Consider the following 24,014-nt stretch of genomic DNA (forward strand, 5'->3'; position numbering starts at 1 on the left):
GGCATAATATTATTGTAAATTGAACATTTAAAAAGAGCAACCACCGAGTTTCTTGCTGGTTATTGTCGCTAGGAACGGCATGCAAATCATTTTGATGATTCAAAAGCAGTTGTGAAGGTAAGTTTCAGTAAAAATCTATTCTATTCTATTTGTAACTAAATATCTACTTGATATGCTCGGGCTATGTTAGGAGTTTCCCTGAGGGATAAGATCCGAAATGAGGAGATCCGCAGGAGACCCAGGGTCACTGACATAGCCCAAACTATTAGCAAGCTGAAGTGGCAGTGGGCAGGTCAGGCCTGTCGTAGAGGCGATGGCCGTTGGAGCCGGAAACTCCTTGAGTGGAGACCGCGTTTAAGCAAGCGTAGTGTGGGACGCCCTCCAGCACGATGGACCGACGATATAAAGAGGCTGGCGGCGAAGTGGCTGGATGAGGAAGGCTGAGGACCGGGTGTGATGGCGCTCTTTAGGGAAGGCCTATGTCCAACAGTGGACGTCCACAGGCTGATGATGATGATGATGATGATGATCTACTCGATGGTGTTAGTTTTTAAAACTAAAATTTATCGAAATTGTAAACAAAAGATGTCTTGTAAGATGTTGCCATGATGTGAACGAGCCCTAAGTAATCGAGTATCTTTCATATCTGATAACAGCATTCCACGCATATACATAGTCGCGTCGAGACAATCTTGAGTTTGTTAGTTCGGTCACATGAATATCTCCAAAAGTGCACGGATCCTGCGCTAAATAGTGTCAAAAGTGCATGAATACAAAGCTAAAATCTGACAAAAAGTGTTGATTTGAATAAAACGTGCAAATTGTGAATGATTTTATGAATCGGCGTATTAAAAGTGTTTGTGTGTGAAAATGATTTTTTATCATGGAAAGGACGTTGGAAACTTTACTTAGGTAATGAGTACTTAATGACTAATGAGTAATCTACTTTATTGACTGACTAAAGTAGGCGTTATGATTAGTTAAAGTCCAAAAACAAGATTAATGGACATGTGGTCTTATTAGTAGGAGGTCCCGGGTTCGATTCCGGCCAGGGGTTTAGAATTTTGAAATTTCTGGTCTGGTCTAGTGGGAGGCTTCAGCCGTGGCTAGTTATCACCCTACCGGCAAAGCCGTGCCGCCAAGCGTTCCGGTACGATGTCGCGTAGAAGCCAAAGGGCATGGGTTTAATAAAATCTGCCCTACCTACCCCTTCCAGGTTAGCCCGCTCCCATCTTCGACTGCATCATCACTTACCACCAGGTGAGGTTGCAGTGATGGGCTAACTTGTATTTGAATTTTAAAGAGCCCCCAGGTTTGGCTTTGGACCAAGCGCTCTCTGCATTCCTGAGGATTACTTAGGGCAACCGTGATGTGCGATTCAGTTTTGGCCCATAAAATGCTTAGATAGAACTTGTCAAGTAAGTATAAACCTAGACCCTGAGTAGATAACAAACCCTGGCCAAATACAAAGTACCTACTTAAATATTATAAAGGCGAAAGTGTGTCAGTCTGTCTGTCTGTCTGCTACACGGAACAGAAAGAACAGTGGAAGTGCAATTCACCAAAATTACTATAGGAACCGCTGTCGCCAAACTCATACAAATATACCGATAGTCATATATTGCACTACAAAGAAACAAATCATTTGATTTGTCGTTTAAGTTTAGTCAAAACTAGCCTACGTCACAGATTTGGAAATAAACCCTGACGTTCTAGAAATAAGATTTATTTTGCTTTAGCGGAAGAACGTATTTACGAGCTATAGTCACACTCACGTCACACTAGATTCAATTGTCCAATTAATTCCGCTACTTGACCATAGATGGCGGTATTCTAAGTAGTAGCAGTTATAAACTTAATTACTTTAAACATATGGTTGACATTTGCGTGATCGGTCGATTTTTTTTCCTACTCAGTTAAGGCTGCACCACGTAGCTCAATTAATTACCTATCGATATCGATAGATACTCGTTATTTTGTTCATTCGCAAAAATAAAATTAAAAAAGGTAATTATAAAATTGAATAAAAGTGCTGGTATGTATGCATGCCTTTTACAAGTATGTACAATAAATACTGCAACGTATGAAAATAGATAAATTTTATTTATTGCCCTTGAAATAAAACATATTTGTTAAGAAACTGGCGTTTCGAAAGTCTTATTTTTAATTTTAATAAATGGTGTATGCGAACATTAATGTATATATTTTTCGACTATTGCCTTCATCAAATCGGTAACGTGATTAGACGCAGGAATCTCCGAATCACTTTGTCTTTTTGAAGAACCTGGAGTGACCACATTTATCATTTTGTGGCTGAAACCAAAATTAAATTTTGAGAATAAATCCGTACTAATATTATAAATGCGAAAGTGTGTCTGTCTGTCTGTCTGTCTGCTAGCTTTTCACGGCTCAACCGATCAACCGTTTTTGATGAAATTTGGTACAGAGATAGCTTGCATCCCGGGAAAGGACATAGGCTACTTTTTATCCCGGAAAGTTGAAAAGTTCCCACAGGATTTTTAAAAACCTAAATCCACGCGGACGAAGTCGCGGGCATCATCTAGTACCTATATAAAAATGAATAGGAGAAAAATTAATTAGTGTGTTTATGAATTAAATTTGATATTTAGTCAGTCAATCTTCATACAAAAATATAACTAAGAGGTGTGTTGTTTTGTATTATAATATCAAGTATTTTCAATACTTACTGAAAGTAATAAAATAAAACAAGGTTACCTATTTGATTAAAAGACTTAACGATTTTCATTGATGGAAGCGCAGTAGGTTTCGTATAGGTATCTATATCCTTTATTTGATATTATAAAATCGACTTCTAAAAAAATGTTCAGAGCATATCATGCTTGATTTGGTTGGCATCCAATTAATTCTACCCGTTGCATCTATCCATTTCTCTTTGATGCTTGCATCTTTGGGAAACCTAAAAATATTTTAAATGAAGGTTAGAAGAACTACTGATGTCTATTTAGTGATCAATGCAACGTCTCACTCATTAATAAATTATAATTATTGCGTTACTATTTATTTATATCCTTGTATCGATATCAATCGATAAATTCAATATTCTACTTGGCCACATCACTATTTGAGTAGGGAACACGGAGCGATGTACTTTCGGAATAGAATCAATCCAAAATAAACTTTATCTTAATTGTTTAAGGTTGATTTTGACTAACCATTCTATTAAATATTAGTAAATTGAAATAAATTAAGATTTATTAGAAAACAATGAAAATCGTACTTACCGATAATACGAAACACCTCCATTTTTAAGATTTTATCTCCTACTATCATTTTTACACTACAAAACGGCAGTACGGCATTGCTAGGGCAATATGAATTTGTCGCGAGACTACCAACTCCACGCGATGTTAGAACGCGACTGCGATCAGTTTTACGTAACTACGCTTAATTGTGGCACGCGTGCCACGCCTACTTAGCACTTCCACTGTTTTTTCTGTTCCGTGGTCTGCTAGCTTTTTACGGCCCGACGGCTTAACAGATTCTGATGAAATTTGGTACAGAGGTAGCTTACATCCCGGAGAAGGATATAGGCTACTTTTTATCCCGGAAAATCCAATAGTTCCCACGGAATTTTTAAATAACCTAAATCCAAGCGGACAAAGTCGCGGGATTTTTATAAAACCTAAATCCAAGCGGACGAAGTCGCGGGCATCATCTAGTACAAAGTAAACGTTAAACCGAAGACACACAAAATTGTATTTAAACACCACCCGAATGTAGGCACATAGTAGGTATCTCATGAAACAACTAAAATGATCTTCTGATTACAGTTGTTTTATCTTATCACGAGTACGCTTATCAGTTAGTTTCTCGGTTACTACCAAAGTGATATGTGCTGGGATCGGGATATCGAGCAAAATAATAATTAAGGGACAATGGCCGACATGAGGTTGGTATGATAGTGAATTACATATTTTTTATGTTCTCTTCTATAAAAATAGTGTTCGTTTACACACCTATATTACACGATTGCCCAAAAAAAGGGGTGTGGTGTTTTCAGCTTCATGTATGTATGTATATGAGAGTTTCTTTGTTCTACCATAATTTTTAGGGTTCCGTACCTTAAAAGGAAAAAAGGAACGATAGACAGACAACAAAGTGATCTGTGTCGTCTGTCTATCGTGTCTGTCAAGAAACCTATAGGTTCTTCAAGGTGTACTTCCCGTTGACCTAGAATCATAAAATTAGGTAGGTAGGTCTTATAGCACAAGTAGGTAAAGGAATAAATCCGAAAAACGTGAATTACAACATTAAAAATACAACTGTAACTACGGAACCTTCGTTGCGCGAGCTTGACTCGCACTTGGCCGGTTTTTCATATTATTACCTACAGTTTGTGTTAATTAGAAAATCGATAAAAATTAGAAATATTCATTCAAAAAAACTTTTACAAGAGCTTTTGAATCTTAAAATGAATCTACCACTTTCTCAGAATGCCCTTCCTACCGAGAAGAACCAGCAAGAAACTCAGCGGTTGCTCTTTCCAAAACTTTTATTTACAGTAATTTAATATACCATATTGTACCTAGTTAATTAATTGCAGTTCCACGCATTGCTGGAGCGAATCGAATCCACGTTCTTTTATCATTAAGTAACATAATCTTCGATTGTATAATATGCATTACTAGCTTATGCTCGCGACTGGACTACACGAATTTCAAACTTCTATTTCACCCCCTTAGGGGTTGAATTTTCAAACATCCTTCCTTAGCGGATGTTTACGTCATAAAAGCTATCTGCCCTCTCGGGCTCTCTCTCTAGCTGAGAAGTAAGTACAATCTGTTTGTTATCGTGAAATACAAACTTTTTCTCATAAAGTTTATCTTTGATCATTATCAAAATCTCAGAAGTTTGTTATAACTTATCCATACAAAATGAGAACTCACTCGCCATTTTAACTCTATCTGTCAACTGTTATGTCAAAAGTACGATTTTAGTCTGTAAATAGCTTGTGCTGGCGACTTCGTTTATGTTTATACTATTTATACTACAACTATCATTTACCCGCGACTTCGTCCGCGTGGAATATATATTTTTGATGCCGCGGGAATTCTTTGATTTACCTGGATAAAAAGTAGCCTATTTCCTTCCCGGCGATGCAAGCAATCTCTGTACCAAATTTCATCAAAATCGGTTAAACAGATGGGCCGTTAAAAGCTAGCAGACACACAGACAGATGGACAGACATAAATACAGACAGACACACCTACGTATTTATAATATTACTATGGCCGTAATATTACTATGTATGGGTTTAAATTTTAAAGTTGAGTCGTACTTTTGACATAACAGTTAACACAGAGTTAAAATGGCGAATGAGAACTCATTTTGTATGTAGGTATGTAATTAGGTACTGAGTGTCAACTTTGGCATTTGCCTCCGTCTCAATGGAAAAGAATTTTCATTTCGTCGTTATCTTATTGATTTGCCGGTAATTCTCTCGTTTATATAGGCTTGCAAATATTGTTATCAGAACAAGCGTTTTGAAATTGTGGAATTATTTTTACAGTACATAAATAGTGGTTGCAGAGGTCAGTTTTAACAATCGATGGTTTTAATACTTGCAATCTGAATTCGTTATAGGACTATTAGGTATCAATTTTCATCTCAATCATCTCAACGATGTTCTAATCTACGACGATTTAATAAGTTTTGGAATGAAATAAGTAACGCCCCCCTGGCGCAGTGGTAAGGGATGTGGTCTTGATAGAGGGAGATCCCGAGTTCAATTTCCGGCAGGGGTTTGGAATTTTATAGTTTCTAAATTTCTGATCTGGTTTGGTGGGAGGCTTCGGCTGTAGCTAGTTACCACCCTACCGGTAAAGCCGTGCTGCCAAGCGACTTGGCGTTCCAGTACGATGCAGTGTGATTTTGTGTCTTATGTATTACTAAATGATGCCCGCGACTTCGTCCTCGTGGATTTAGGTTTTTTTAAAATCCCGTGGGAACTCTTTAGTTTTCCGGGATAAAACTAGCCTATGTATTTCCTCGGAATGTAAGCTAACTCATTTCATCAAAATTGGTTAAACTGTTGGACCGTGAAAAGCTAGCAGACAGACAGACACACTTTCGCATTTATAATATTAGTATGGACAATGTTTTCATCCGCTAGGTGGTGCTAGCAGTCCAGATGCAGAATCGGGGGTCGCCAGGTGGGGGACGCTGACCGGGGAGCCATGGGTGGCACGTGGCGCTCGCTGTGCCAGGTGCTGCAGAGGAGGCGCGTGTACCAGCCTGAACAGCTGGACCAGGGGAACTTGAGGAGGTATGTCCATTCTAGGCGGTAGAGCTTCTTCTTTTTGGGTTTCTTTTCCACGTTAGAAGAGAAGATTTTTACGATGAGAAGTTAAGTCAAATCATTTATTCAAATTGGATACCACTTTCTGCTGGTCACTTGCTGAATTTGCAATACAATGATGTAGTGGTGATAATAAATTAATTACGTTAACTTAAAACTAAAGCTATGTGGGTTCCAAACGCGCTCAAGTCTGAGAAGAGCCCATAACAAACTCAGTCGAATAGATTGAAAAGTAAGATATAAGGAAGAATAGAAGGAGATTGTAGCATGTGGTGGTAGCACTCCAACTGGTGCACAAGGCTCGTTATCCTGGGTGCTGCAGAGGCGCTTGTCTGAGATTAAACAGCTGGGCCAAGGGAACTTGAGAAGGTATGTTAATTCTGGGGGGTGGAGTTATTTTCAAGACGTTCCTGGTGCAGTGGTGATGCGATGTGGTCTTCTAAGTGAGAGGTGCCAAGTCCAATTATTATAATTTTCAATTTGTCTCTGGCCTGCTCTGGTGGGAGGCCCGCAAAGTAGGGCCACCAAGTGATTTAGCGCTCCAGTACGATCCTGCGTAGAAACCCATCTGGGGGTTTAATGAAACTTCCATATCCCAAGTTAGCCCGCTTCCATCTTAGCATCTGCATCATTACTAACCTAGACTTAGTACGCGGCCGAATGTAATGTACCTACTTCGGCCTTTAGAATGACATTTCGGCTTTGTAGAGCGTTGTCTCTGTCACTCATAACTTTGACATTTTGTCGGTCTCAACGACAGAGACAGCTGCAAATTTGCCATCTCCTACTCGTACTGTGCCACCGGGTGAGATCGCAGCCAAGGACTAACTTGTGTCGATAACAAAGAAAAGTCTTGATTACAAGCTTATCCATTATTTTTCAGATGTCTATCAGTGTGGGACCTCACCGCCCTGGGCGTGGGCAGCTCCCTGGGCGTGGGCGTGTATGTCCTGGTCGGCTCCGTGGCGCTGCACCTCGCCGGACCCTCGATAGTGCTGTCGTTCCTCATTGCAGCTGTGGCAGCCATGTTTGCAGGTAAAGCTGCCATTCCACGTTTGGTGGAAGAAAGGAGGGATGTCGTGAACGAGCTGGGAGCCATGTTTGGGCTGGCAAACCTCATAATTAAGCTTCTTGCATTTCACAAGGGCGAGTGGCTCATGCTTGTGTTTAAGTCGTATCGGAACGAGTGAAGACTTGACACTTTGCTATATTAAAGGAGAGGTGGTCACTCCATGATTTTGGATAGAAACGAAGATATCTGAAGCGCAGACTCGCTAATCCAACTCTACATGATCGCACGCGGCCCTTCGTAGTCTCGCGCCCCTAGGCACATTCCTAGTTTGCCTTAGTGACAATCCGCCTCTGGGTAGGAGTCTGACACTATTCGATTCGGATGTCCATGAGAATTTTTCCCTCGTACAGCAAAAAAAGGTACCTACGCTTAATGGAGGCTCTTCGAATCGGCACAAAAAATAACTGTAATTTTGTATGGCATATTCAGCGTATACTTGTAATTATTTCAGTGTAAAGGACTGTATCCATAACACCTGTAGATAAGTAATAAAAATACTGAATTATCAGATATCGGCTAGTGTGGTATAATAATTACAAAACAATCTTATCTTTGCACATTTTATCTAAAATTCCTGCATGTTTATGTATAGAGATAATTAATATGGACCCAAGATGGGAAATTCTTAACTCTCCAGAATTCAGATTCAGTTTTCCTAAAAAGTTTCGTCCAAACTTCCTGTAAAATCACACCCTGCCAACGTAACGGAACCCTATTAGGTACTAAGCCTCCGCTGTCCGTCCGTCTGTTCACCCGTCTGTCCGTCCATCTGTCCGTCCTTCTATTTGTCTGTCTGTCAGCATGGTGTATCTCATGAACCGTGACAGGTAGTGTTAAAATTTTCACAGAATCTATATTTCTATTGCCGAACAAATAACAAAAAATTCAAAATGGCCGCCTTGCAAATTAAATAGTGTTGTTTCGAGATAGTACGAAACGTCTTGGCCGAATTTTCAATTCGTTAAAAAAGTTTCATTTTTTCCAGGCATTTGCTACGCGGAGTTTGGGTCACGCGTGCCCAAGGCTGGGTCTGCGTACATCTACACATACGTGACCGTGGGCGAGTTCGTGGCCTTCATCATCGGCTGGAACATGATCTTTGAGGCGATATTTGGTAAACCTTCTATTGTAACAACTACTTACCTAAGTATAGTCAAATTTTAACTCCGAAAAGTTTTAAAAAAAATTCAGATAAGTACCTACAAGTTTTTTAAAGTAAAAATAGCAAACAAACGAGCAGGCGTGTCACCTGATCTTAAGTTAACTAATGTTAATTGATTACCACCGCCATTTGCAGCACCAGAGGAACCGCCGTGCGGGCCTTTCAGGAATTTGTTGGACCGCTCTTTGAATAACCCTCATCATGTAGGTTAGCCCTTGACTGCAATTTGGTGATAAGTGATCATGCAGTCTAAGATGGAAGCGGGCTAGCCTGGAAAGGGGTATGGCAGTTTTATTAAACTCACTTTGGTTTCTACTCGGCCTCGTACTGGAACACGTAAGTTCGAGGCTTAGATTAGGCTCGAACCCACGACCTCCCTATTAAGAAGCGAGTATATCACGACATAATATATACCTAGCTAGTTATAAGTATTATATTGCAAGCCTTACTTTAAAAAACTCAATGTTCTCACTGTATCATCGCTATATATATTCGAACTCGCTCTATTTTTAAGAAATAACGAAAATTTGTTTGTTCGAATTAACCGAGAACGCTGTAAAGACAGATTTCGGTTTCCCACTCACAAAACCTCATTCCTTAACAAAAGTGTTTGTGTCATGGCGGTAAAGATATATAATAAGATACCAGGGGAGATAAGAAAATGTAATAATATAAATAAATTTAAGAATAAATTGCATGATTTTTTAATAGACAAGACATTATATAACATTAACGAATTTTTTTCAACTTAGACATTTTTAAATTTTGAATTTTAACATAGACAAAGACAACGTGCGTCAAATTACTTATAGTTATTGTTTTACTAGGTTTACTAATTGTTTTACATGCCTAATATTTAAGGCGAAACATTTCTACTGGACAATTTTATGTAATAACATCTCGTTGTAAAATGTTTCCGCAAATAAAGAATCTTTGAATCTTTGAATCTTTGAATATTTTTGTTTCAGGTACGGCCAGCGTGGCCCGCGGTCTCAGCATGTACGTGGACTCCATGACCAACAGCTCGATGTCGCTCTGGTTCGCGTCGGTCGCCCCCATCGCCTCCGCGCATCTCTCTCCGCACTTCGACTTCTTCTCCTTCCTCATCGTCATGTTCTTAGGGGGTATGTAAGTTACCCGCTCTTCTCAGTAGATCTGCTTTCCGAAACGAATGGTAGAGCCAGCGTGGCCTGCGGTCTCGGCATGTACGTGAACTCCATGATGAACAACTCCTTGTCGCGCTGGTTCGCATCGATCGTTCGTATCGGTAGAATCCTTACATCATCCCGAATGACACTGGCTATTAATATTTTTGAAAAATAAATCCAATTTGGCGGTAGTATGGCAACATTTTGAAATGTAAAAAAATATATTGTCAAGTAACACCAGACCTGATAGGGGATAGCGACCGCAATAGGGGGTTTTTTGAAGGTTTTTTAAATTATGTACTTCACTTGTCCAGTACTGCTGGCGTGTGGAGTGCGCGAGTCGTCGATGGTGAACAACGTGTTCACCGGCCTCAACCTGCTGGTCATCGTGTTCGTCATCCTCGCGGGCGCGTTCAAAGGTACGTCATCATCAACACCCCATCACCAGCTCACTACTGAGCACGGTTCACCCACCACACTGGCCAAGGATTGGCTGACTACACACACTTTTGAGAGCACTATGGAGAACTCTAAGGCATGCAGGTTTCCTCATGATTATTATTTATTATTATTATTATTTATTATTATACCATAATGTGCACAGTCCTTACAGGGGAGTCCTAATGCGACAGTGTACTCTAATCTATCTTATACCTATTAACAATAATTATACTTAAAATTTAAAAAAAAAATTATTTACAACGACCATTATTAATCTACTACTTAACGGATGATGTTTTCCTTCACCGTTAAAGCAAGTAATATTTACCTGGATCGAACTGCCTCCTTCACCTTTATACTATCGCACCGCAAGACATCGTCAAAATCTGCACCTGTAGGCTGTAAGTACGTAGGTAGTTGAAATTCCACGAACACTTACGAAGCGATTTGCTTCCTCCGGTTGGCACCCTTCGGGCACGGCGGAACTCTAAAATGAAAAAAATTATAAGTCTGAATATTCTGAAAATTCTGTCACTGATAGTTACCTAAAGATATATATCTTCGAGTGCTATGTGAATGAAGTCGCGAGACTTGCATTTATAGCATTTTAATTAAAATTTAACTAAAATTGATATAAAAATAATATTATTGATACAATTTTTAATCTGTTTACGATGTCAATTCATACGAGAAACTTTTGTAACTACCCTCATTTTTGATTGTCAACGATTTGATATTTTTACAAATTATCTTTTTTCATTGCCTGTGAAACTATCTGTTTGCGGACATCAAAATCATTTAAAACTGTAAAAAAATACGTGTAAGCTCATCATTTATGCATCCCCAAACAGGTAAAGTTTAGTACTTAATTACTTAGTCATTACTACGGATTTCAACAAAGAGTGTAGAATGTTTTAAACGAAAGTACTATTTTTGATAATTTCCTTGGCTTTCAATCAAGTTACGTAAAATAACGTATGGAAATACGTGTAATTTCATCATTCACGCATGCCCAAAATATAAAGTTGATTAGTACCTAATAATTAAGTACTAGTCACTACCGATTTCAACAAAGAACTGTTGTAGGAAGGAAATTTGAACGTACTAAATTTTTGATAATTTCCTTGGATTAAGTTGCCTTATTTAAAATAATATTTTAAAAATAGTATCCTAAGCCCAATTGCAAGACATTGCGGCTAAACTTACTATAGGGATACCTACCTCAAATAATCCATGACAAAAAGGTTCCAAGTTAATAACTCCTATAGCTCGTGTTAACAATAACGTCCTAACACCATCCTAACACATTTTACTTATATTGCTGCCATACAACTAGACCGACAAACGGCGTTGACCACATGTTAAAATAATTAGGATTTGATCTTCTTAGTTTTAACCGGAATACCTAAAAGATTTTAGTTTTACCCAAAAGATTCATCATCCTTTTCAGCTGATCTCAGCAATTGGAGTATACCAGAGGCAGAAGTTCCTGAAAATCGTGGAGTGGGAGGATTCTTTCCTTACGGAGTCTGGGGGATGCTGAAGGGAGCCGCGGTCTGCTTCTACGGATTTGTGGGCTTTGACAGCATCAATTCCACTGGCGAAGAGGTAAGTTCTCAGATGCAAATGTACTAGGGTTACTAGGGAAGAAGGCGGTGGAATTTTCTTCTTTTATAGAGTGTAGGGCATGCCAAAGGATGCCATGTTATGCCTTTAAGGGTTTGTGAATTGTGGGTGTCAACAACATCGGCTCTACTGGTGAAAAGGTATGTTTCTAGAGTACATGTGCCAGAGAGACAAGAGAGAGAATGAAAGGTTCTTACCTTATAGCGTCTGGGGAATGCTGAAGGAAGCTACGGTCTGCTTCTACGGATTCGTGGGTTTTGACAGCATCAATTTTACTGGTAAAGAGATAAACTACTTATACCAGAGGCTGATGTGCCAGAGAGAGAGAAGAGAAAGGTTCTTCCCTCGTGGCGTCTGGGGAATGCTGAAGGGAGCTGCGGTCTACTACTACGGATTTCAAATAATTGTGACGTCACATACAGGTAGGCGGTATTTCATAGAATCTCGCATACTGAGCGCGCGTTTTGACGTTTGATCAAAAGTTACTGATTTGACTAGTTGTCAAATACCGGATTTTGAAACTCAAAGCAGCTTGTTGGCGGTTTCAGGTGCGGGATCCACGGCGAGCCATACCATTGGCTATAATGAGCACGCAAATTATAGTGTTTGTGGCGTACGCTGGCGTCGCTACCGTCGTCACTATGATGATGCCGTACTATCTGCAGGTAAAACACTCGCTACTTTCATCATCATAGAACCATAGACGTCCACTGCTGGACATAGGTCACTTGTAAGGACTTTCAACGCTACAATCTCGCGCCCCCTGAATCCAGCGGCTCCTTGGATTCCCATTGGATGCTGCCGTCCACCTAGTGGAGGTCTGACTGTATCCAGAAATACACGGTTTTCAGATTTTCCCTTTACCACATCCTTTACCTACTTGTGCTATAGGACATATTATTTTCTACTCCAGGGAAGCAATTTATAGGTTTTGATTCCCTTGCCGGGTCTTGACAGACAGACACGAAGTGATCATATAAGATTTTAAGAGTTCCTTTTTTCCTCTAGAGATAAGGTAAACCCCCCAACAGAAGCCGTTGTTATAAAATTATTGCTCAACGTGATACGGCCGTGTTGGTTGCGACGCGTAGATGTATAATTTAGGTACCTTCAAGGCAAGAGTAAATAGGCATCTTCAAGCGTTCAAGCAAGCGCACTCCAACTTAGACCTCATCATGGCTTTCTTTAAAGCGTGATTGTCGTCAAGCCCAAGCCTATCATGCAATAAAAAAACTTCCAGGAGAACGTGGCGTCCGTGGCAACCTCGTTCAGTTTCGTGGGCTGGGAGTGGGCGCGCTGGCTCGTCACCGTGGGCGCCATCCTGGGCATCACTGCCAGGTAATTCTTCATCTTCTTCATTTTGATCATATAAAGCAGTGATAACACTGATAGCCTAGCTAGGTTTTCTATCTTAGTGGAACTGAGACGAGACATGTGTATGGATCAATTAGGTAGATTTTTAAAAGATGGCGTGAATTTTTTCGCGTCGTTAATGATGGAGGAGGGAGAGCGGGGACCCTGAGATACAGGGTTTGCAAACTTACTTCAGGGTCCCTGCAGGGTTAGCATGGGCGGGGCTATAATTTTCTCCCCGGGGAAAGGATAAAATCTTTATCCCCTCCGACAGCTTTATCCACTCTCCGAGCATGGGCTCACGGGTGGATATAATTATCCACAGTGAATAAAACGGGGGACTTTTCGGTTTTTGGATCTTTTCCTTTAGGTACCTTTATTGGGTTAATGGTAATTGGTATTTGGGACCTATGTTGGGTTTATGTTGGGGTTCCCAACCATATTCCAAACATAACCCAAACACAACCCAAACATAACACAAACATAACCCAAACATAACCCAAACACAACCCAAACATAACCTAAACCCAACAGGTACCGCGAGACATGTTTTGATTTTTTAAGTTCTATGAGAATAAACTTAAACCCACGTCTAATGTCGAGGATAAAATTGTCCCCGATTTAGGGATAAACTTCTCCTCTCCCCTGTTGCCGTGCTTTGAGAGGTGGACAAGTAAATTTTATCCCTCGTCAGTGGATATAATTGGGGGATACAATTTTTGTCTCCTGCCCATGCTAGGGGGGCTGGCACAATTTTAAAAAGACCTTTTAAAACAAATAAATCATTTCATTTCAAAATCATTTCATTTCATTACCTGGCTGGTACCCCTGTTGGTACCTACCTACTTCAACTAAACATTTTTTTAAAAGAATATTAGCCATGGATGGCCCTAACATTCCCTTTTCCTCTCCAATTAATCGTGGTGAAGCTTGTGCTAGGAGTAGGTACGACAATAGTGCAACGGGAGGGGTATGAACCGGCGACCTTTCGAATTTCAGTCCGCACCTTTAACCGTTGAGCTATTGAGGATATATTCCTTGTTTGTTTGACTGTTCCAGTTTGTACGGCGGCATGTTCCCACTGACTCGTCTGCTGTACGCGATGGCGTCGGATGGCCTGCTGTTCCACTGGCTGGCGAGGGTCACCGTCGCACGCAAGTCGCCTGCCATCGCTACCATCCTGTCTGCTGTTGTTATAGGTACCTATTGTAAAATAACATTTGTCTGGTGAGAGGCTTCGGCCGTGGCTAGTTAGTATTTACGCATAGAAACCGATCAGGGGTATGGGTTTAATAAAACTGCCATACCTTCCAAGTTACCCCCTTCCATATTAGACTGCATCATCACTTCTTTCTTCGCTCTGGGCTAGTTTCCGCACTTAAACGTTTCCGTCCTTCAGTAGTGGCCCAGCGTTAGGCTGATGATGATGATGATCGACATAATTGAAAGGTTTTTTCTAACTCAATATTAATGTTCGCAGCTCTCCTGGCAGCCATCTTGGAGCTAAATGAGTTGATACTTATGATGTGCATCGGGACATTGGTGTCTTACACCATTGTTGCGGCCTGCGTTATAATACTAAGGTAATAAGTACAAATGGTAAATAATAGCAGTAATAGCCTAGTGGTTAAGACGTCCGCCTTCTTTTCGGGAGGTCGGGGGTTAGATCCCGGGCACGCAGCACTAACTTTTCAGAGTTATGTGCGTTTTTAAAAACAATTAAATATCGCACTTGCTTTAACGGTGAAGGAAAACATCGTGAGGAAACCTGCATGCCTGAGAGTTCTCCATGTTCTCAAAGGTGTGTGAAGTCTGCCAATCCGCATCAGGCCAGCGTGGCGGACTATGCCCTAAACCGTTCTCACTCTGAGAGGAGACCGGGCTCAGCTGTGGGCCGGTAATAGGTTGATCATGATGATGAAGGTATAATAATATTATGTTAACATTGGTACTTATTAAATTTTATATTATGAACTGAGAATATTCTCCTCTTTATGGTGACATCCCACTCGAGACATCCCATAGCAAAAACAAATTTCAAAGAGAAGACCATACCACGATACCATAGCAAAAAAAGAGCACGTAAAGCCATCGGTCCTGTGCCGAATTTTTCTCCGGTGGTGTCAGATCTCTGTCCCATGGGATAATGTGAGTGAAGGAATAAAAAGTGCACCTGTGTTATCTAATCTCTATCATGTGTTTGTAGATATCGCTCGGAGGCGCCCCCTCCCGGCACAGCGCTCGCGAAGCAAATGCTGGGCCTCGGCGAGCGAGCGGCGAACAGGAACACTTCTTGCATCATCAACATCTCGCTTGTATTATTTGGTAAGCTGATATTTTCCTTGTGCTCCATATAGATGACTAGCAGTGTTCACTATTATAACAAGAAAAACCCGGGGAGAAAGTATTAATCTTTAATTTGCTCATAAACTTTCTAACAAAACTTTTTTTATATAGAGAAACAAAAAACGTCTTTGACATTACATTCACAGAATATATTCGGACGGCGCTGCCTACTGTGGTAGCGGGTAACTTTGGTATAATTTGCTGAATCTCATTTCAACAAGCAGTTGCCCGCGACTTTGTCCGCGTGGATTTAGGTTTTTGAAAATCCCGTGGGATCTCTTCAATTTTCCGGAATAAAATATGTCTCGCCTATGTCACTCTCCAGGTCTTTAACTATACCCATGCAAAAAATCACGTCGATCCGTTGCTCCGTTGCGACGTGGTTGAAGGACAAACCAACAAACAAACACACTTTCGCATTTATAATAAGGGTACCGATATGAGAAGGGTAGGTACTGATTGATTTTTTCATTTTTTATTCAGACACAAGTTAGCCCTTGACTGAAATTTCACCATGGAAGCGGGCTAACCTGGAAGGGGTATGGTAGTTTTTATTAAACCCGTGCCCCTTCACGGCATCGTACTGGAACAAAAACTAAAAAGTGTGTTGTTGCCTCTTCAGTATGCACGTGCTTCACGTCGGCAATAGTGACCAACCACGCAGCGGAGCCGCTGGTGTACGTGTCCGTACTCCACGCGGTGGCCCTCGGCCTCCTGGTCGTTATGACGCTGCAGCCTCAAGTGAAGGAGGAGCTCACTTTCAAGGTAGATACAAGATTTGCACTCGTTTATACATACTTTAGATATAACTGCTATAGTATTTTATTCAAAAAAATCTGTAGTAGAAAACCAAAGAACAACAAACGTATCCCAAAATATTAGTAAAGCATTAGTAAGTTGAAGTGAAAGTGGGCAGAGCATAGCTGTCGCTCGTGCATAGAAATCTGAGAACCAAGAACAACAGTATTCCAAAGTATTAGCAAGTTGAAGTGACAGTGAGAACATGCCTGTCGCAGAACCAGTGGCCGCTGACACAGACGTATTTTGGAGTGGTGGCGGAAAGCGAGTAGATGAGGAAGATCAGAAAACAAAACAAGCTGATAAAGATTTCAATCGGGAGGAATTGCAACTGACAAAATATTACAACATGGGGTTATTCAAGGGGCGAATCAACAAATTCCTGAAAGGCCGGCAACGCATTGGTGGTTCCTCTGGTACTGCAAATGTTCATGGGCGGCGGAAATCCTTTAACATCAGGTTACCCGCCTGAGAGTTTGTTCACCATTTTTATATTTAAAAAAAAAATTATTATGAGCAATCCATCACTAAAATGCTACACGTAGAAAACAAAATGCACGTCGATAAATTATTTTTACACACCTTTCCAATAAGTATTATTACGTTCTGACATAATATTATCTGTTCGATTTAGCAGTGTTTATGTCACGTACATTGAAAAAAAAATAACCGAAGGTTTTTTTTGCAGACTCCTCTGGTGCCAATCATCCCTTGCTTGAGTATATACGTCAATATTAACTTGATGGTCCTCATAAAAGTGGAGACCTGGGTACGAGTTCTCATATGGATTGCTATTGGTAAGTATTTATGACTTTCAGAAACACTTTTGATAAAGTCTATAAACACTAGTGTCAATTTGACTATATTGCTTTTGCAGCTATACCAGTGTATATATTCTGTGTATGCTGCTACAAACAGAGACACGAAGAAAATTTGGAAGACAGCATAAATGCGTCGAAAACAATTGTTAACGGAAAGGCACCAGTACAAATATACGTCGTATCGCCGACCCCTCCTGGTACTATCAAGCGTAGTACTGAGGTAAATCAAGCATTGCAAGATGATAAGATAATAGAAATCGATTCACAAGAAGATATAATAAAAGAACAACCAATCGTAGTCGAACAGAAAATAATACAACATGCATACGTAGAGGACAACGGAGAAAAAGAAGCCAAAATCATAGATCTGCTCGATCAAGTGTTACAAGCTGAAGAAGATTCGTACGGAGAATTGATCAGTTTAAAAGAACAAAAGGAAAACGAAACTGAAGAACAAGAAAACGATACGCACAGAAAATCTTTAAGTGAATTATCTGATGCCGGATCAGAAGCGTCTATGGGTATTCAAGTATTATCTAAATATGATGTTATAGTTCAAGTACATAGAGAAGATTTACCGAAACTGAACGAGGAAGAGGAAAGAATCGATAAAGAAGAAGCCGAACGTAAAGATAGTGATGTTAATATGGACGAAGAAGTCACTGCCTTCAATGACAGTGATTCACGTACGGATGAGTCTGGTTACTCAGACACTATAGACAAAACAGCACTTAATGAGTCTATGGAAGATTTTAAGGAGGATGCAGACATTCCAAACATACCAACGCCACCACCTTTAGATGAAAGTTACTTCGCGAGTCCTGGTTTCAAAAAATCCTACACAATGTCAGCAATGCCATCAACAAACAAAATTATTGAACCAGAAGAAATAAATAAGAGAGAAAGCATTATGTCGAACAATTCCCACGATGATGGTACAATGGTGTTTGGGAGTGATAAGCAAATGAATTTCATGTCGAAATTAGAAAATTTATTTCAAACTAAAATGGCAGGCAATGATGAAGAGCCTATAAAAAGATCAAATTCAGTGGGCAATGTAGTAGACAATACAGACGATAATAAAATCCCAGAACGTCCTGCGATGTGGCTAGATTTGAAGAAAGAAATCATGCTAGGCGTAAATGCGCAAAATCTGCGCCATATTCATATGGAAGACAATAATAACAAAACGCCTATAGATGATACAGACGATGAAGAACCAAGTTTAAGTAGAGAAGATTTGAAATCGAAATTAGAGTCAATTTTCGCAACAGGGGGTCCAAAACCAATGAAAGCTAGATTAATGAAATCGAACCCGCCCACACCAGAGGAAGCATACCAAACCGATACTTCCAGTACTGAGAGTATAGAAAAACATCCAAAAATGGAGAAAAATGATACATTGAAACGACAAAGAACTAAATTTGGAGAAGTTTTGAATTCATTCCGTTTGACTTTAAACAAGGATGATGAGGTGTGATTATTACGCAGCAGTTTGTGTCAAATATAAAATGTGTTGAAAGACTTGTTCAAAGGTGGAGACGTAGTTTCAACAAACAATGTAGTTGGTCAAGTCATGATTCGTGTGTTGAAACTTAAAAGTATGTGTAGTGCTCATAGAACTACTCATAGTACCAGTACTCATACTAAGTAATACTAGTACTCATAGTACTCATAGTACTAGTATTACTTTGTTCAGACTCGTGAAGACGGGAGAAACGTTACCAGTTGAATTAACCTAGTCTTATGTTGTAAGTGCCTTATTTAAAGAAAATATTGTTTTGTTGTATTAGATAAGCGGTTAAGTCACGTGTCATTTTAGGGTAGCGGTGGTAAAAAAACCTGAAAACTCCTAAAAGGCTGAATTTTAAAAATAAGTAGTGTTTTTGTGACGCGGTGCTGTGGTTGACTTAGCAAAATCCGAAACAAGTGAGTGATTAAAATATCAAAGCCCTATATTATGGCGTTGGTTTTATCTTTTCAGCTTATGACCTAAGTGAGTGAACAAAAAACTCCTCTGCGCGATAGCCGGTTGTGCTAAGATTTCTTCATTGTCATCATGATGACAAAATTTCAGCCTTTCTGGAATTCTCAAATTTTTCGGCTGCCGCTTGGACTGTTTTATCATTCCTCTGAAAGACTGAAGTCACATGCCCAATATGAGGTGCATTTTAAACAAATAACAGTAACATATTTTTGAACTATTCACTATGTGTATTTTATTTCTTGTGTTAAAATAAAACTATGTTTGAAACAGTTGAGAATTTTATTGAAGTTCATTCAAAATACTGTAAGTCCACAAAAAGTTAAAATAAGCTATATAAAAATTAACATGTCTCGTTCTTGTACATCTGTTTCACAATGTGCTGCAGCTCCAGTTCTTTGGCGCACTTCAGGAGTAGGTCGTCTATTATTTTCTCCGACACACTGCAAACAAAATTGCTGTATCAATCAAGCAGTGTGTGTTTGTGTTCTGCCATAGTTCACGACAGTTAGGGAACTTCTGAAAAACACCGAATCTTCGACGTCACTGGCCGTCGTCAATTAATGTTAGTACATTTAATGCAGGTAGCCCTAAAGTAACCCTAAAGAAAACTTTGATTATACGTAACCATAGCCTAATATTTGACATATCGTCGATTCAGGATCAGACCAAGAGTTCCCTCACTCCAGTTCACTCAGGATCTGCCCACCAAATGTGGTCGAATTGCAATCCACTCGCACGAATCGCTTTTGCTCAATATTTCTGTGACTGTCTTCAGCGCAAGAATGAATAGGCATCGTCTAGGCAAGCGCGATCCAACCTAGATTTCATCATTGCTTTTTTAAACACGATTGGCAAGCTGATGAAGGAAAAAAAGGGTTTCCATCATTCTGTTAATGGATGCAGATGAATGGATCCCTGGGTAGTTCCTCACCTGCCAATCTTCTCCCAGGGTTTGCCAACAGCGCTATTGGCGTACATCGGGCTGGTTAGCATGTGCTGCACAAATTTGGTCCGATACTGGAACAGAGCGTCTGTAACTTGCTCCGGAATGTTGAAGCTCATGCGGTACTTTTCAGCGTCCTTTACTGATATCTTTTGCTTCGGGAATAGGGGTTTTGGCGTCTTTTTTTGGATGGTTTCTTCTAATATCTAAGTAAAAAATAAAAATTTTGTGGGTACCTAGTCTCATACAAGAATTCCTCCAAGATAAAATTTACAGGATGTCTATTTTTTTCACCAAAAACACGTTGTGTTGTGTTGATTTTATAAAAAAACTTTCGTTTTCAATATACCTGTAATCTGTAGATAAGCTACTGAGCAACATTGTTATTTGCCAAATATATTATGGTCTTTTTGACAAATAACAACAGTGCTAAATAATTTATCTACTGATTAAAGATATAATATAGATTGATATATTGCACACGAAACAAGAAAAAGAAAATAAAGGTAGATTGAATATTGAAAATGGACGTGAGCGTATAACTTTTTGGATTGGAATGTACATTCAATTAGATCAAATTCATATCAAGTCAAAGATCTGGATTCTAGACCAAGTCCTCAACATTCAAGAAAAAAAATCTAGTACACCATATTTACCCGTAATAGCTGAGGAGTGCTGGGTGGTCTAGGGCTGCCTGCGTTGACGCACAGTAGTTGGGCGTTCTTAGCTCCCACCATACGCTCCTTTCTAAGCCTGCATTTGGATAAAAATGCTTAGTTAAAACAGAATCTTAATGCATCTCCGTGAGCATGTAAGGGTATGTCTCAAGGAAATTCGAATGTGTTGACGCATCATCGAACATTGCAGTACGCGGCCGAAAGTAATGTAAATCAACCTTTAGAAGGAGATAGCAGATTTGTAGAGCACTGTCTCTGTCGTTGAGACCGACAAAAAGTCATATAGGTATGAGTGACAGAGACGACGCTCTACAAAGCCGAAATGTCAATCTAAAGGCCGATCGGCCGGGTACTGTACTTTGCTATCTACGAAGCTAATCTGAAGCGGTGATCTAGTCTTATGGTAAGGCTCCTGGATTTCGTGGAGGTCAGAGTTCGCACATTTCCTTTCTAACTTTTCGGAGTTATTTGCATTATAAGTAGTTAAAAATTACTTGCTTTGATGGTGAAGGAATACTTCTTGAGGGAACCTGCATGACTGAGAATTTTCCATAATGTTTCCAAAGATGTTTAAAATCTGCTCGCTCTTGACCAGCATGGTGGGCTATCTGAGACCCGTATTCAGTAGTGGGCCAACGATAGGCTGAGATGATGATGAAGCTTGTTCATGTCGAAAAGTACATTAAAGGTGAACGCACACTTATCCGAGCCGAACGCGTCGAACGAGTCGAACGAAACGAATTTTAGAATTCTGTATATGAAATCTCATGAAACCTCGCACACTTCTCCGCGTCGAATCGTCTAAATCGGCAAGAAACCCAGAAATCCAAGACGAACTCGGATGACGTCATCAAATTCGGCGCGGTTTATGCAGTCGACTCGACCGATGCGCTCGCATTCTATCAGTTGCGTACAACAGAGAAACGCTATTACTATTCTTCATTGTTTTAAAGAATGAGTGATTCTAATTTGAGTCGATTCTTCTGGTGCGGATATGTGTGCGAGGCCTCCTTGACTTCGATTCGTTCGGCTCGGATAAGTGTGTGTTCACCTTTAGAAACAAATATGCGACATACATATAAATTAATTTGAATAACAAAGGCTCTCTAAAGAATAGTAGAAGAAAGAGTAATTCAGTTTTATCGAAATTAATTCATTATTCAACACATTAAAAATATATCTTGCGTCATGGTCACACGGGAGTCACGTCACGGGGCATGGGAGGGACAAACTCTGAAGGGCGGGCAGTCTAGACTGGAACGGCGAAAGACATGAAAAACACATTTGTCATAGGGGTGGAGTTACATTTTGTGATAAAAACGTGCCAATGAAATATTACACCGTAGGGAAAATGTTGCTGATTCTAGTGCCGAAATTACAAAATTTAATAAATTGATAAAAATTAAACCTCTTTCGGGTTTCGAAACTAGTCGGGCTTACGTCGACTAAACACGTGAGTAAAACCGGCTGTGAGATATGTATAATTCTAGAACCATACTGAAAATAAAAACAAGTTAATCTAGCTAATAAGCAATAGGAAGCGCTGATTTGTGCAATGTGTTTTAGATTGAAGCGACCTCGCGTCGCGTCGCGTTGATCCCATGTGCATTAAGGTATGATTCCGAACCACGCTGCACGCAGCAGCGCGACCGCAACAGTGCTGTCACCAGCTGTCAAAGTCCTGTCGCGGCACAACAGGGGCCCTACCGCGGCGGCCCTACCGCGGTTGTTTGACAGCTACAATGTCACGATCGCAATCATCTCTGATTGGTTAATGCTCGCTCACTATTGGCCACAATGCATTGTTGCAACAAGAATAGCACAAATTCAGCCAATCAGAACAATTGAGATTGTAATAATGATTGATGCAGGTTTTAGACAATCGCCCTACTGTTGTTTGACAGCTACAATGTCACGATCGCAATCATCTCTGATTGGTTAATGCTCGCTCACTATTGGCCACAATGCATTGTTGCAACAAGAATCGCACAAATTCAGCCAATCAGAACAATTGAGATTGTAATAATGATTGATGCAGGTTTTAGACAATCGCCCTACTGGTCCCCATACAATCTCTATTGGGCTTATACGACATTACAGTCCGAGATAGGCAGCAATGTTCCGCTACAGGACTTTGACAGCTGGTGACGGCACTGTTGCGGTCGCGCTGCTGCGTGCAGCGTGGTTCGAAATCATAGCTTTAGTTCAGCTGAAGCGACGGCTTTATTGCATTCATCCCAAACAAGATTAGACTTAGATAACGCGGAAAAAACCGACCGTAATAAGACCGTATGTTTTCTGAGAACGGCACTAAAAAGATGGGACTGTGCGATTGCTGTGAAAATTCTGCAAGGATTGAAAACACAAAAATCTTTTTAGGAAAACTTCAGGTGCTGCGCTGTTTAAACTGGCGTTAAACTTGTGTTTTGTTTATGATTGACAGACTGTAGCGTTAAATAGTATATATAACTGTAGCAATAAAGCGCTACCGTCTAGTAAAGATTTTACTAGACCAGGCAAAGTCCTTTAATATGATATCCCACTCGGTATAGTAATCTCACTTTACTTTGAAAGTTGAATATATTGTTCATGAACACATTTTAATTTTTTTCGTAATGTAACCATAAATTCACAGTTTTCTGATTTTCCCCTTACATGTGCTATAAGATCTACCTGCAAAATTTCATGATTCTAGGTCAACGGGAAGTACAACAACAACCTCCCTGGCGCAGTTGTAAGTAAACGCTGTGGTCTTGTTAGTGGGAGGTCCCGGGTTTGATTCCCGGCAGGGGTTTGGAATTTAACAATTTCCAAATTTCTGGCCTGGACTGGTGCGAGGCTTATATACTTGATATACGTAGCCCGATTCCAAGATGTAAGCTAAGAAGCAAAATCAATATTGGTTAAACGGATGGGCCGTTAAAAGGTAATGATGACAGACAGACAGACACGCACTTTCGCATTAGTATGGATGTAGAAAAATGTACTACAAGAGCATGACTTCATAGTCATCAAAAAGCCTTAAGCCAGCCATTAAGCATTTATCACGTACAAACAATACCATTAAATCACCCCTTAAAGCATCCCCATCATATATTTATAGATCCAGACGCGCCATAATCTACCCCTACGTCCTTGACCTTGGCGGGTTAGCACGGAACACGAACACGGATGTACATGCAGATAAACAGATAAGTGAGGGATGGTACGCGGTAGTACCATTAGGGTAACCATTTTTAGTTCTTTTTATTTTATTGGTTTTTATGGTTCCGTGCCTTAAAAGGAAAAAAGAAACCCTTA

General features: G+C 40.1%; 2 protein-coding genes across 6 annotated transcripts in view; one reads left to right on the forward strand and one right to left on the reverse strand.

Annotated features, from left to right (window-relative positions):
• Positions 1-669: 669 nt before the first annotated feature.
• On the forward strand, positions 670-19,363 carry LOC117989189 (high affinity cationic amino acid transporter 1-like). Of its 2 annotated transcripts, none has more exons than XM_034976512.2 (15): positions 670-912; positions 6,155-6,307; positions 7,224-7,375; positions 8,398-8,526; positions 9,543-9,698; positions 10,037-10,141; positions 11,614-11,771; positions 12,338-12,454; positions 13,030-13,127; positions 14,202-14,341; positions 14,623-14,725; positions 15,349-15,467; positions 16,111-16,253; positions 16,975-17,083; positions 17,164-19,363. In XM_034976512.2, the coding sequence occupies exons 2-15, from the start codon at positions 6,219-6,221 to the stop codon at positions 18,585-18,587; spliced, it is 3,042 nt and encodes a 1,013-aa protein (XP_034832403.1). In that variant the 5' UTR covers positions 670-912; positions 6,155-6,218; the 3' UTR covers positions 18,588-19,363. The 2 variants fall into 2 exon arrangements, with proteins under 2 accessions (XP_034832403.1, XP_034832405.1); XM_034976514.2 differs by lacking the exon at positions 670-912 and adding an exon at positions 3,798-3,931.
• LOC117989072 (uncharacterized) overlaps positions 19,341-24,014 on the reverse strand; it is a 61,301-nt gene continuing 56,627 nt past the window's right edge. For all 4 annotated transcript variants that reach the window (XM_069503611.1, XM_069503612.1, XM_069503613.1 and 1 more), the window contains 3 exons: positions 20,694-20,790; positions 20,026-20,243; positions 19,341-19,534 (listed from right to left, as the gene is read on the reverse strand). In XM_069503611.1, coding sequence (XP_069359712.1) covers positions 19,435-19,534; positions 20,026-20,243; positions 20,694-20,790 — 415 coding nt within the window. In that variant the 3' untranslated portion in view covers positions 19,341-19,434. The remainder of the gene's footprint in view (positions 19,535-20,025; positions 20,244-20,693; positions 20,791-24,014) is intronic.

This window comes from Maniola hyperantus, chromosome 15 (genome assembly GCF_902806685.2).
Source record: "Maniola hyperantus chromosome 15, iAphHyp1.2, whole genome shotgun sequence".
Taxonomy (NCBI): Eukaryota; Metazoa; Arthropoda; class Insecta; order Lepidoptera; family Nymphalidae; genus Maniola; species Maniola hyperantus.

Excerpts from the sequence above, each read along its gene's own strand:
- LOC117989189 (XM_034976512.2), top strand. The coding sequence starts at position 6,219 with ATGGGTGGCACGTGGCGCTCGCTGTGCCAGGTGCTGCAGAGGAGGCGC. Across the intron at positions 12,455-13,029 it reads TGATGCCGTACTATCTGCAG|GAGAACGTGGCGTCCGTGGC; the intron begins GTAAAACACTCG and ends AAAAACTTCCAG. Across the intron at positions 17,084-17,163 it reads TCTCATATGGATTGCTATTG|CTATACCAGTGTATATATTC; the intron begins GTAAGTATTTAT and ends TTGCTTTTGCAG.